Raw genomic sequence first — 12,377 nt, 5'->3', positions numbered from 1 at the left:
GAGGAATTACCAGCCTCTCTTTGCCTGTGACAGATGTTTTTCATTTTGAACATAACTGATGTAGAGGAAAGGATAAATAGAGGGCCAGAAAGCACCAGTAAGCAAATTTGGAACTTTCAGTAGATGAAATGGTACTGTCAGAGATGCTGGTTAACAACTCTGTAACAGCATTTACATTGCTGACTTTCTCAAACAGAGAAAGCAAAAATCTCCAAATCCTTGCGTCTCAGTGAGAGCAAAACAGACCACACAGGTAGCAATGCCACCTCTGTCATGCTGATCAAAGTGTTCAAAGCAGCTTCCTCTCCCTCTGTTGGCAAAGCTATGAGGATACTTTAGTATGAGGTTGGAATCTGACAGGTTGACACTACATACCACTGCCCCAAAGCACTCTGGCTGCATTTGCAATGTTTCAAAGAGCAGAAGCACCAGAATGTGTAGAAGGACTTTATCTGAGAGTTACAAAGGCATGATATTTGTGGCTGACAATGCCAAAGCTGGTCATGGCTTTATGCTAACTATAATGATCATCTAATAAAAATACAGGACAGAATGCCTCAGTTATTTTACACCTTTTCTGAAGATGGACTTCTCTATTTATATTATCCAAAGCACAATTCAGGCTCTGTAGTGCTTGCTCAGGTTTCTTCTTAATACCACACAACTTAGGCCTTCCATAAGATGACAAGAAATCACTTCATATTTAACTTCATACTACTGCAGCATGGCAAGAAATACAACATAGACAGAAACGGTTGTCTAAGCATTTAAATGCAAAATCTAAAAGCAGAATGTTATGGAATATTAATTTAATTCAATCTAATTTAGGTTTTGTGTATTATTTTATGTTTACCTACAATAAATTATGTCAATGCACATATTTTATTTTAATGCAGTAAGGCTGGCCTTCTTTGTATGATAAAAAAAATCATAATAGATCTGAACCTATATCCTATTAAAACTCTCTGCATAAGAAAATCTGTACAAGACAAAAAGAAAATATTCTTTATACCTTTTGTCTCTCAGAGTAAAACACTCCAAGATGTTAATGAAATCACACGAGGCCATAAAATGCTATTATTCGGAATTCATCACAATAAAAGAACTGGAAAAATGAAGTTCTAGCTCTTATGACACCTCCTTAAAAAATACTTAGCACTTAGCTTTCTCTATTTCTTTCCACTCATAACCAGTGATGTATAGATACATCATGAAGGCATGCAAATATATGTAAATATTTTAACAGTCAAATGATACTAAGTTTTCAAATATAATGCTGTATTTAAATTCATGTCTGTAAAGGGAAAAAAGAAATATCTTCCATGTCTGGCAATACCCAAGGCCTTTTTTTTCATTGTCTCAGGAAAGACATTTTCATTTATGTGGTTACATTTCCCTCTCCTTAGGTACCATTTCTACTGGACTGCTCACATCATGGTAGGTTTCCTCAACACATATGAAGCATGATTTATTTGTTTACTATAACAAATAATGATTTATTCATTTACTATAGGTCATAAGAAATCATAATACAATCACAATCCTACAGACTGTAGCACACTATGAGATTAAATACAACAAACATAAAACTAAATTATTAAATAACACTGGTTCAATCCCATACAGCATGAACTCTGTATTTAGTTGTATTAGAGGATACTGAGAAAACCCCGGTTCCTTCCAGAAGCACTACCCTACAAGTACTGGGATGTGGCTTTCAGGATGTGTCTTGAACTGATGATTGTTGCAGTACACAGTGCAATATGCTTCATTCTCAGGGAAAGAAGACCTTTTGAGTAATACAGGAGTCAAATTACACCTGATTTCTCACCAATTTTTGTCATACCACAAGAAGCTTCTTCTAGAGGAGGATATGTAATTTCCTGGCTTTTCTAAGATGCCAGGCAAGTATTTCAAAAAGGTGCTGGATAGCCACTGAGAACATTCCTGAAAGCATAGCCCAGATTTTTTGCTTTTCTTAGAAGTGCTAGGACCCAATTTTTGGATGCATCTTGAGTCCACACTATGACAAGCCCAGGCATGTTGCAGGCCTCACCCTTACAATTTCCCTGGAACAGAAAACAAAAGGTACATCCCAAAGGAGTCACAGCACATGATGAGTACGTGCTGGTGTAGATGGCAGGACATCAAGATCCAGAATATGCTACAGTGCATCTACTACATCTAAAGGCAAGCCAAGATACAGGCAAAAAGACTGTGGAATGAATATTTATGTCTCTTCGCATTCATACCTTTTGAAATGTTTTGTTAGATTAAATCCTTAGAGGCTGAGAAAGTATTCTAGGAAAGCATCACTATAGATTGCTGTGCTCTTTCATGTTTTCACTCAAGAGCTACTTTTCCACTTCTCCAGCTGATGCTGGAGAAACCATTTGTTAGACTCTACATGGCCAGATGATCTTCTGTTCATAGAACAGGGGTAGGAAGTATGTTTAGAACTGGTAACAATTTTGCACTTTCTGAAGAAAATCTTCAGAAACTGTAAACACATTTCCACTTGTATACTTTGATTTGCAAGGAAATGAAAAGTAGTGATAAGTAATGATAAATAGACAAGGAAATACTGGAGATCATCAATATCTAGAGAAAGAAACAAATGCTTTCTTGAAATTTGTAAGGCTGCACACAAAAGAGATTAAATATTCCAGAACAACCATAGTTTTAGCTTTTAGACTTAAATTAATTCCACCAGCTGTCAGTGTTTGCTAAGAGATCTGTCAGGAAGTCAGCCATCCTGGTATAACTCTACAGTCAACAAAAAATATAGACACCTACGAAAAGTAGTGAACTGAATTATATGCTGAACTCATCTGTCTCTCCCATAGTAGAGGGAGCAGAGTCAGTTGCCTCCCACTTAACACCTTCAGCTGTGGTTTCAGTTTGGCAGTAGGGCTGTTTCAGCCACCAGGGCTCAGCTGTGCTGTGTCTTCCATGGCCATGCAGGCTCTTGGGAGCATTTGTGCAGCTGAAGAGTGAATTGGCTTGGACACTTGATGTGGATGGAGAGAGGAGGAAAAAAAGGTTGTTTTTCAGCTGGAATATTATTTCCCAATGGGTTCACCATGCAGCTGCAGGATAGTTTTACAGACAGCTAAAGGAATGATAGAGAGATGGGGAAAAGCAGCTAAGGAAAGATGAAAAAGATACAGTCTGCTTAGGGTGGCATTTTTGGAAACTCAGCTTCAATTAAAGAGTCTACAGTACAGTAGCCTTTAAGTCTTCTGGTATAGATCAAAAATATCAGAGCCCCATTATTCAAATCACTGATCCATGATTAAATTTATTCTTCTGGGCTGAAGAGATGTAACAATTTTGAATATTTATTTTCCTACTGATTAGCTAATGCCACTCAAAAATCAGTTGTCCTACTCACTTCCCTATCACCGGCTACCATAAAGATGGCATAAAGGTATCAAGCCAGTGAACTTCGTATTGTGTACTCTTCCTAATTCAACAGATATGTGATCATGTGCACATGTTTCATCCAGCTCTAATGCGTTGCTGGGCATTATGTCAATGCACAGGTCTTGGTATTAATTACTGTGGAAACACAGCCCAAGTAGCTAGAGTTAAACAGGATGAATCCAAATCTAATCCAAATGCACTAGACATGTCCTGTTCAAATTAGTTTCAGAATCAAGATGATATTTGAGAAAACAGAAAATGTTTTCACAAATATTCCCAAAATTTAATGTCACTTTTAACTCTGTGCAAATACTTACTTATTAAAGTGATTTATCACTTGAAGCACTCTCTGGAAACTGTTGAACCAGCACCAAATACAATGCTGTTGTTTAAAGCTCAAAATAACAGCAAACAGAGTAAGATAGCCTTTTCTCTGATACAGTAAGTACATTAGTAGGACATTAGCATTTATTCAATAGAATAGAAAATTTTAGTAGTTTTCTCTAAAGTCTGACTACAGTAAAGTTCAGTGCTGGAAAAGAAGCATTTCAGTGTAACTGATTAGCCACTTTGCTCCTAGACACAGCATTCTGTCAAAGACACAAAACAAAACCGTGTCATAATAGCCTGGAGACCAGATAACAACCATTAGTCCCCACTGTGAAAACAAACCAGTCTGCACTCATGTATGACTGACTGAACTGATCTGTTTTCAGCCTTCCCAGAAATCCTTATTACAATAGGCAAAGCTAATGAGGATGCAAATATCCTGGTGTAAACAGAACTTGGAGATCAATGTGTCAGTATTTTTTTCAAGCTCACAATTAAATTATACATTTAATTGTCATTAGCCAAAATCCAACAGTGAATGGAAACATTGCTCAAGATAAATGCCCATAAAAATATGAACCATCACTAATTTTACTAGAGTTTAGCTTAAAGAGTTCTAGCAATTAACTGCCAAAAAAAAATAAATTATATATATATATATATATATATATGTATACATACACACACACACCATTTTAGAAATATTTTTTTTTAACTCAAATTCATATTCACTGAAGTCATCAGCAGTACATCAAGATTTGATGTTGGCTCAACATAACTGAAGCTGAGCAAACATGAGCCGGAACATTCTGGTGAGTTGAATGAAATGTTGCATAACCATCTACAAATCAATTTACCATGTCAGTGACAGTTTGAAAAGTGTAGTTTTCCTTAGAAAAACAGTGCTACATTGACAACTGTAATACATTCCGCACTTCAGTACCTGAAAAGATTATGAAACACAGTCCTAATGTACATGAAAACAGATACCAATTGAAACACATCCAGTTTCACTGCAATCATCAACTGAAATAATTTCCTAATCTTTTTACAGTAGCAGTTACAAAAATGTCATATTTACATCCATATTTTAAGACAGTTGAACCCATGAGCCATGGAAGTTTTTAAATCAATATTGAACTTGTTGTAAAACATTGAGGAAATACAGTGACCTACTTGTATACCATCAGTTCTAGTTTCTTCTGAAAACTTCAGTAGCTAAACACGTTCTATGAATAATCAATTTCTACACATGGTGCAAAAGTCTTATCTTGACCAAGAGAATGTAGAAGCAGGACTGTTAGCCAAGTAACTAACTAACTGCTTGACATTAAACTTGTAAAAGCCTTTGGCAGTGATCTGAAGAATTACTGGACAGCATGCATAATACTTGTATCTCATTATCTTGTGAACGATTCTCAAAACACCCAGTACAACAAGTCATAGTTGAATAACTTCTCACTGTATCTTTCCACTCAGACTAGAATGTCTTACAGGGCTTGTTCCAACTCTCATGAATTTGAGTTGAATTTTGATACTGAGCTGATAAAAACAACGAATGATGCAGTGATTCACACTGAAGTCCCTAATGGAAAAGAAGGGTCAGAACTGTGCGAGCACACATCCTCTCCTCAGTAGGAATGAGGTGGGATGTACAGAAAATAGCTTGGTTTAGACCTTCTGATATGATCTTTCCAAATGAGGAAGATATTTGTGACACAGACTTCCATCAATTATGATATGTTGACATTACTGTGTTTTGTTAAGGTGAAGACTGTGAGAGCAATAGCAGCTGAAATAAAACTGAAAACTTTTCTGAATGACAACTTTTATTAAAACAATTATTTTCTAAATCCATGCCAAAATATGAATGTTTGATTTTTTGTTAAACCAATGTTTAAGAATTCCTCTTATTGTCTGTAAAAAGTCTCCCGGTGATCTGCATTCAGACAAGTATCCCAGGCTGAATCAGGGTATTTGTTTACCATCCTTTGTGACAGAGAAGCTTGGGTTGCCTTAGTTCATTCCTTAGTCTTTAGGAGACAACATAGAAATCTTACCTCTCTTTTGTTTTACCTCCTGAAGCAGCAGGATATTGGAAATGAGGTGTGTTCGGTGGCCTTGATTTTCAATTCCCAGTTTTCTAAGATCAACTTCTGTAAGATGAAATAAATCCTGTAGCAAATGCCAGAGTAAGGAAAAAATTATGCTATTAATACAGGAGAATCCAAGTGTCTTTCAAATATGTTTTCTGTTTCTGGTACCGTAAATTACATAATAGCAAATGATCATATTCAACAACATATTCACATTTTATATGAAGCCCCTTTGTCATGATAAGGTATGTCATAGAAGGAACAAGGTATTTTTCTTTAAAAATATTAATTCCTTGTCTCTCAGTTTTTTTCCTCAAAATAAATCTGGTCAGCTTTGCTGGAGAATTCCTAATCTCCTTTGATTAAACAACTCCTTTGAGTAAAAATCCCTAAAAGTGCTATTATGCCAATTGCACTTAGTGAAGTAAGATAATCTCAGCATGAATTGATAGGAATAATGATTTTAGAAGGGAAGGTTTTGTATAATGAAGAGGATATTCACTGTAATAATAGACAACATGAGTTGTGACACTGTTTTGAAGAACTAGAATTTCTATATCATACATTTGAGTAATCAAACCTGAACTGTTTTCTCCTAATCCACTTTCTCTCTGAAAACTCATTACTATTTTACTTTCAAAATAAGCTGCTGAATAGCTCCAGATATTATTTATAAGGCAGTACAGAATTTCAATTTGATGTTGATTTATAAGGAGGTACAAAATTTCATTTGATGATGAAAACTTTCAGAGCAAATAGGTATCCAAATATATTTCTTTATATTTTACTGTTCTTTACTGTATTTTCACTGTAAATAAGATAAAGAGAGATACATAGAATGTACAGTATTTTGTTACTAGCAAGTTATGTTACTGAAAGTGGCTTTTCTGTAATGGAGATTTGCAATTCAGACCCCAGAGCACAAAATGAGATTGATTCACTGTGTAAATAATAAGACAGTTGACACAGAATTTCTAGTGTGAACCACTGTTTCTGAAACTGTAATTTTAAAATCTTTCTTTCAAACAAAAACCACTTCAAAAGCCTGACATTATTTGCTTTAGACTGAATAGTGCTCAAACTACAGAAAGACTCAATTTCTTAAGTCACTAGCTAGCACTGCTTTAAAAGAAAAAAACGTTCTCACTGTTGGAGAATTTCAGTCATGCCTGAGAATATAATATTCTTTCTCAAATGATAACTCATATGTAACTAATAACATGAAAGTAGAGAGTTGTATAATTCTTACTTCTAATTTATTCCTTTCTAGGTTTGCCCAAATGCAAAAGTTGGTACTAATGTTGAATTCGCATTTCAGTAGAAAGGATTTTTCATCTTTGTCAACAGTGACAGAGAGTCCCACTGCTTTTGTCCAAGACCCAACACACTTCTCCCAAATCCCAAAATCATCCTCCAAGAAAAACCAAAAAAGGAGTACAAATGCAATATGCCTGCTCTTCAAACTTCAGCAAAAAGTTTGTAAGAAGGAACACAACTAAGATTGTTGTTAATTCCAGTACCAAACAGCAGATGCTTAGGGTAACACAGTGGAAAATTTAATAGACACATTTTGGTTGGATTTTTTTAGTAGCTTGAAAGATCTTACTTAACATTTTCTCAAGAATTTTATTGAAAAAGGACAATTCTCACCTCTATACCATCATATTGTTGAAAGAGCGTGCAATATTCTGCAAGACCAAGCTGGGTCAGCCAGTTAGAAATGGGTAGATACTTCATTATCTACTCCTTCCCAATGCCTATGACTCTGAAAAACAAAACCAAATTACAAATAACATTGTTTAGGAATGGTAAACTGAACTCAGAAAACACTTCATAAATGCAAGTTTCACTATTATGGCCAAAGAGATTAACACTTTTTTGGCTGCACAGTAAGAGCTAGTTATCTGTGCATTAAAATTTTTACCTTAAATTCACTGTTTCATTGTAATCCTCATACAAGCAGGGAATGTTGATATAACAAACAAACAAAACTATATTTTGTCTAGCTCTTGCAGCTGAATTAATCTTTCAGAAGATGAATCAACAGAGTCACTTGGTACTGTAGTATAAATTAAAATATACTCAGCCTTTGTATTAAAAGAATGTTTGTCAATACCTCATTCAGTTGTAATTCATTTTACATGTGTAACACATGAAAAACGCATTAAATGAAGAGGAATAGAAAAAGGGGTTTGTTTTCTGTAAGAATATCAAGGGTGTGAATGAAACTGCATTCTCTGTAAGACAGTCAAAATGACTAAGATTCTGTGGTGGGTGTTTGTCCAAGGTGGGAACATAGATAAAGTCAACCTGTTACAGAATATTTCTAAGGAAAAAAGCAAGTGAAAGATTTTTACAGTTTGTTCTCATCATGTCATCTGAATTTGAGTTATCTGTTAATTAAGATATTTTTCATTACTTTTTCTCCCAGTTGCTAAGATGAAATAAAAGATAGACATTAAGATGGACATATGATGGATATCAGAAGATAAAAGACATAAAATACTCTCCCGCTTCACTGTTCCATGTAAGCAGTTATGCAAGATCTGCACAGACAAATACTTAAGCTTCCAAGAATTGCTGCATTTATGAAGACATGTCTATGCGCAAGTTTGAGCATAGCCTAAATCAATTCAAGGATGCCCAATTCTAAATCTGTAACTTGTGGTCTGATCATCTTTTTGTCAGAACACTGATGCCAGAAGCAGGAAATGCTCATGTTCAGACACCCAGTGCATGTAATCATATATTTTTGTTATTTTATTTTTAGTTTGAGATCTTTCTCTCATCTATACTTCAGAAGAAGTAGCTGCTCGTTAGCTCTGGATAAACCAACTGTAATTATGACTTTTCAGCTACAAACCACATGTTCTAATACATCTGCCTACCCTGAACACACAAGAAGCTGCCCCAACGATTTTTGTCCCAGAAGCTGTCCCAGATTTTTGGGATAGAACCACTAAGGCTACATGACTTGCTTTTATTTATTCAGTCAGCAGAGTCAGTGTTGCTTTCTGTGAGATAGGGAAAGCAATTTAGCATTTTCATAATTCTTGGAACAATAGAAAAGCTTTTATGTCTTTTTTGTTTGTTTGTTTTTTTGTTTTAAATAAAAATTGCAAACCTAAAAATGCTATTCTGCAGAAAGGTAAGCCATGGTAGCAGTATTATTTGTGTCAATGGACACAACATTCCTAGAAATTTTTTAACAGTATTTCAGTTAGAACAGTAACTGCTAGTAATATACAAAATGTTTTGGAGCAGACATTGTGTTGGAAGCCTCTGTGAATGTTACCTTTGTGCTCAACCTTGGAAAAAAGACAAAATGGTTGCACTTCAGAGACACATACACAGATACACCGTGGAAGTTTTAATTCTGGAACTTGTCACCTCATAGTATGTTAAAGAACAAACCTGCTTTTGCAGGATTTTTCAAATTTTCAAGTCATATCATGAAATCCCTCTATTGTCCATTGGAATATTGTGTTATATTATTTGCTTTATTGCAGATTTTTCTTTATTGTGAAAATATTGCAGGCTATGGATGATAAGTATACATCTAAAGAACTGTGGCATTCCAGTAACTAAGAGTAACATTGACCAGAAAATCTCCACATTTAGTTGACACACCACTAAAGAATTTCCTTCAGGAATGTTAAAGCCACAGAGAACATTCTTATGTGAGGCGAGGACAAGCTCAGCCACTGACGTCCTTCATTTATGGCTTGTTTTAAACAGGTACTTTCAGATTTCAAGATGGTCAGCACGAAGGGCATATGATTCTCATAGAGATAAAAGGAAAAAACACAGCTAGTTGGCTAAAACATAAATAAAATCATGGACAAATACCTCTTTTCTGGTTCATACATTTTAGAGACTTCATATTTGTTGTCATAAAGGGGCTTGTTTTCAAGTTTTCAAGTTTTCAAGTTTGTTTTCAAACTGTTTAACAACTTCACTAAGAATATATTTTTTAAGACTACAAATGTGAATTTAATTGTGAATACTTAGGATTCCCTATTAGTACATGACAATTAAAAAAATCTACAGTACACGCTAGAAAGTCATCACACTTATCATCCCAGAACAAAGAGAAATTCTGTACTAAGCATGAAAGGAATCCCAGAATTTCCACAGAGCAACATTCTCTTTAACAATACAGTGATAAACAGTGGCTATCTAATCTTACTTGGCCAGCCGCATTTGCTCTGTTATTAATTTATACCAAAAAACCCCAAACCAACAAAGAAATGCAAACCAAAGTACCAATACCCCCGTCACCCAAACCCCCATACTAAACAAAGTTCAAGCAGAGAATGTTGGTACCCTTGTATGACAAGATACTAAGAAATACAAGATGCAATGCTTTCAAATATACTGCAATTACACCTTTGAATGGGATTATTTATGGCACACTTTTACATGCTATTAAGTCTTTGCTAACACCTTGGTAAACTTATCCTTTTTGTTTTAATGAAAAATTTGTTCCTATAGCTGAAGGATAAAAAAACGTCTTTTCTCTCACAAGGTAACTAATTGCCTTTCTGATCTTTCTGCTAATGGTAATTCTGATGAATAAACTCAAATAACTCTTATTTAACCAATATTCCACTGTTCATTGGATGCAGAGTACAGCCTAGTCATCAAGACTCAAGATATATTCGTAGCCTGATCAAAGTTAAGAGTAAAATGAAATTGCAAAACAAATTGCAAAACCCACCAAATATATAATTATGAGATGTGGTTGTAGGCAGGGGGAGTTTCCTATTATTCTACTTTTGCACTATTTATTTTTATCTCTGAAAACAGGATGAACTTTTCCTTAAAACAGGTAATGCCAACATTTTTTAAGATGCAAAATATGATTATGAACACACTGGCAAAGTGTATGGCAGATTTTGGGCAGATATTTTTTCCCTACTAGGGAAAGAAATGGGAGAAAAATAAAAATGACAGCATGTATTTCAGAGAGATACAAAAACTCTGTTCTATTTATCTGTTCTAAACCCTGTCAGTTTCTGTACAACTAAGGACCTGCAAAAAGAGGTCATCATAGGTTTAGTCTGGTCACCAGATTTTTGGGATAGAACCATTAAGGCTACATGACTTGCTTCTATTTATTCAGTTAGACTTCTCTTATTACTTAATGAGCTCAAGAGTGAAGTTACTCTGGACTCCTTACATGGAAGGTCTTGCAGAACTATCCACATAATTTATACCATTTCAGGGGTTTTCACACAAAAATAAACAATTTAAATACCACCTAGGTTTGTATCATTCTGTTTCTGAACATCACCTGTTCAGAGGTTTTTATGAAATCAAGTTAGTGCTAAAAAGTTACAAAATGAGTAATAATGGGAGACTCCTAGCATGGCTCTCTGATCTACTGAGCTGAACTTTTACTTTCAGAGTGCTTTCCTGCATTCTCTCTCACAGTTGCAGTCATGCATATTTGGGCACACGTGATGCAAGTGTACAAAGTAAGGTGTTTTTTATATGTAGCTTTAAAATCCAATTGTTCACACTACAGTGCTTTACTAGATGGATAAGTCACTGTTTCTTTCCTCTATTACAGCATCCCAGAACCATTAAAAGGTGCTGTTGCTGATGTTGGCTTATTATGCTGCAAACATAAGGTAAGTAATGTGCAATATCGGATCATTACTTCAGTTATGTCAAATCAGCATCACTGTCATTTTTGAAAAGTGTTTATGACAAAGGCACCATGATTGAATAACTCAAAATCACTGTGGGATTATAGTAAATATTCCAGGCACAGTAATTCATGCTCCTTTTTCTGTCTCCCTTTGGGACTCAGGCAGTAATACGACAAGGATCAAGCTACATATCATGGTATAATCCTATCCCCAACAAAGTTGCTCATGTGAGTCAGCAGAGCCAGCAATTTCATCTCATCTGGAAAGTCATTTCCCTTATTGTGCCTTTTCTACTTCAGCAAAATTGACTTGGATTGTACTTCCAAATTAAAACTAGCCTCCTGCTGGGACAAATAATTTATTAGTATAAATTATGGGAGACTTGCCCTAATAAGTTTTCTTCAGGTTTTTAATCACTTGAACTTGGCATGCTTTCCTGACTTGAATGAAAGGCCCATGAGTTTTATTTTCAGATTGATTCTGATGTGCTGCCATTTCAGATGTACCTTTATCTTTTTCTGTCATCAACGAAATCAACAAACCCTCTAAATTTCAGCCTCAATAAACCTGACCTTTCCATGCAACATCACGTACACCTCAGGTCCTGTGTTGTGGCACTGAGTAATCACACTGACCAAAGGTCTGTCTCCTTTGCTGATCACAACTATTTGTGCTTAACTAAGCAATTAATTCAGGAATGTTGTATTGTAATGCACTCAATGTTTGAGTGGCAGAAAGTTTCTGCCATTTGAGTGTTAGTTTCTGAATGCTGTAGAATGAACAACTAAAAAAACTGGAAGTGGTCATGAAGCTTGTGACATCACAGCTAAGAGATCTTACCACCATAATACAAAAAACCTACCTCTTC

The 12,377-nt window shown here is 35.3% G+C and overlaps 1 protein-coding gene across 7 annotated transcripts in view; it reads right to left on the bottom strand.

Annotated features, from left to right (window-relative positions):
* Positions 1 to 12,377, bottom strand: part of BCAR3 (BCAR3 adaptor protein, NSP family member) — a 97,541-nt gene that overhangs the window by 60,887 nt on the left and 24,277 nt on the right. For all 7 annotated transcript variants that reach the window (XM_086901889.1, XM_086901888.1, XM_086901890.1 and 4 more), the window contains 2 exons: positions 7,503 to 7,617; positions 5,817 to 5,931 (listed from right to left, as the gene is read on the bottom strand). In XM_086901889.1, coding sequence (XP_086758015.1) covers positions 5,817 to 5,931; positions 7,503 to 7,589 — 202 coding nt within the window. In that variant the 5' untranslated portion in view covers positions 7,590 to 7,617. The remainder of the gene's footprint in view (positions 1 to 5,816; positions 5,932 to 7,502; positions 7,618 to 12,377) is intronic.

The sequence above is a fragment of the Cyanistes caeruleus genome, chromosome 9 (assembly GCF_971803275.1).
Source record: "Cyanistes caeruleus chromosome 9, bCyaCae1.hap1.1, whole genome shotgun sequence".
In the NCBI taxonomy this organism is placed as follows: domain Eukaryota; kingdom Metazoa; phylum Chordata; class Aves; order Passeriformes; family Paridae; genus Cyanistes; species Cyanistes caeruleus.
The sequence above is the reverse complement of the archived record's forward strand: the minus strand, read 5'-3'. Positions and strand labels throughout refer to the sequence as shown.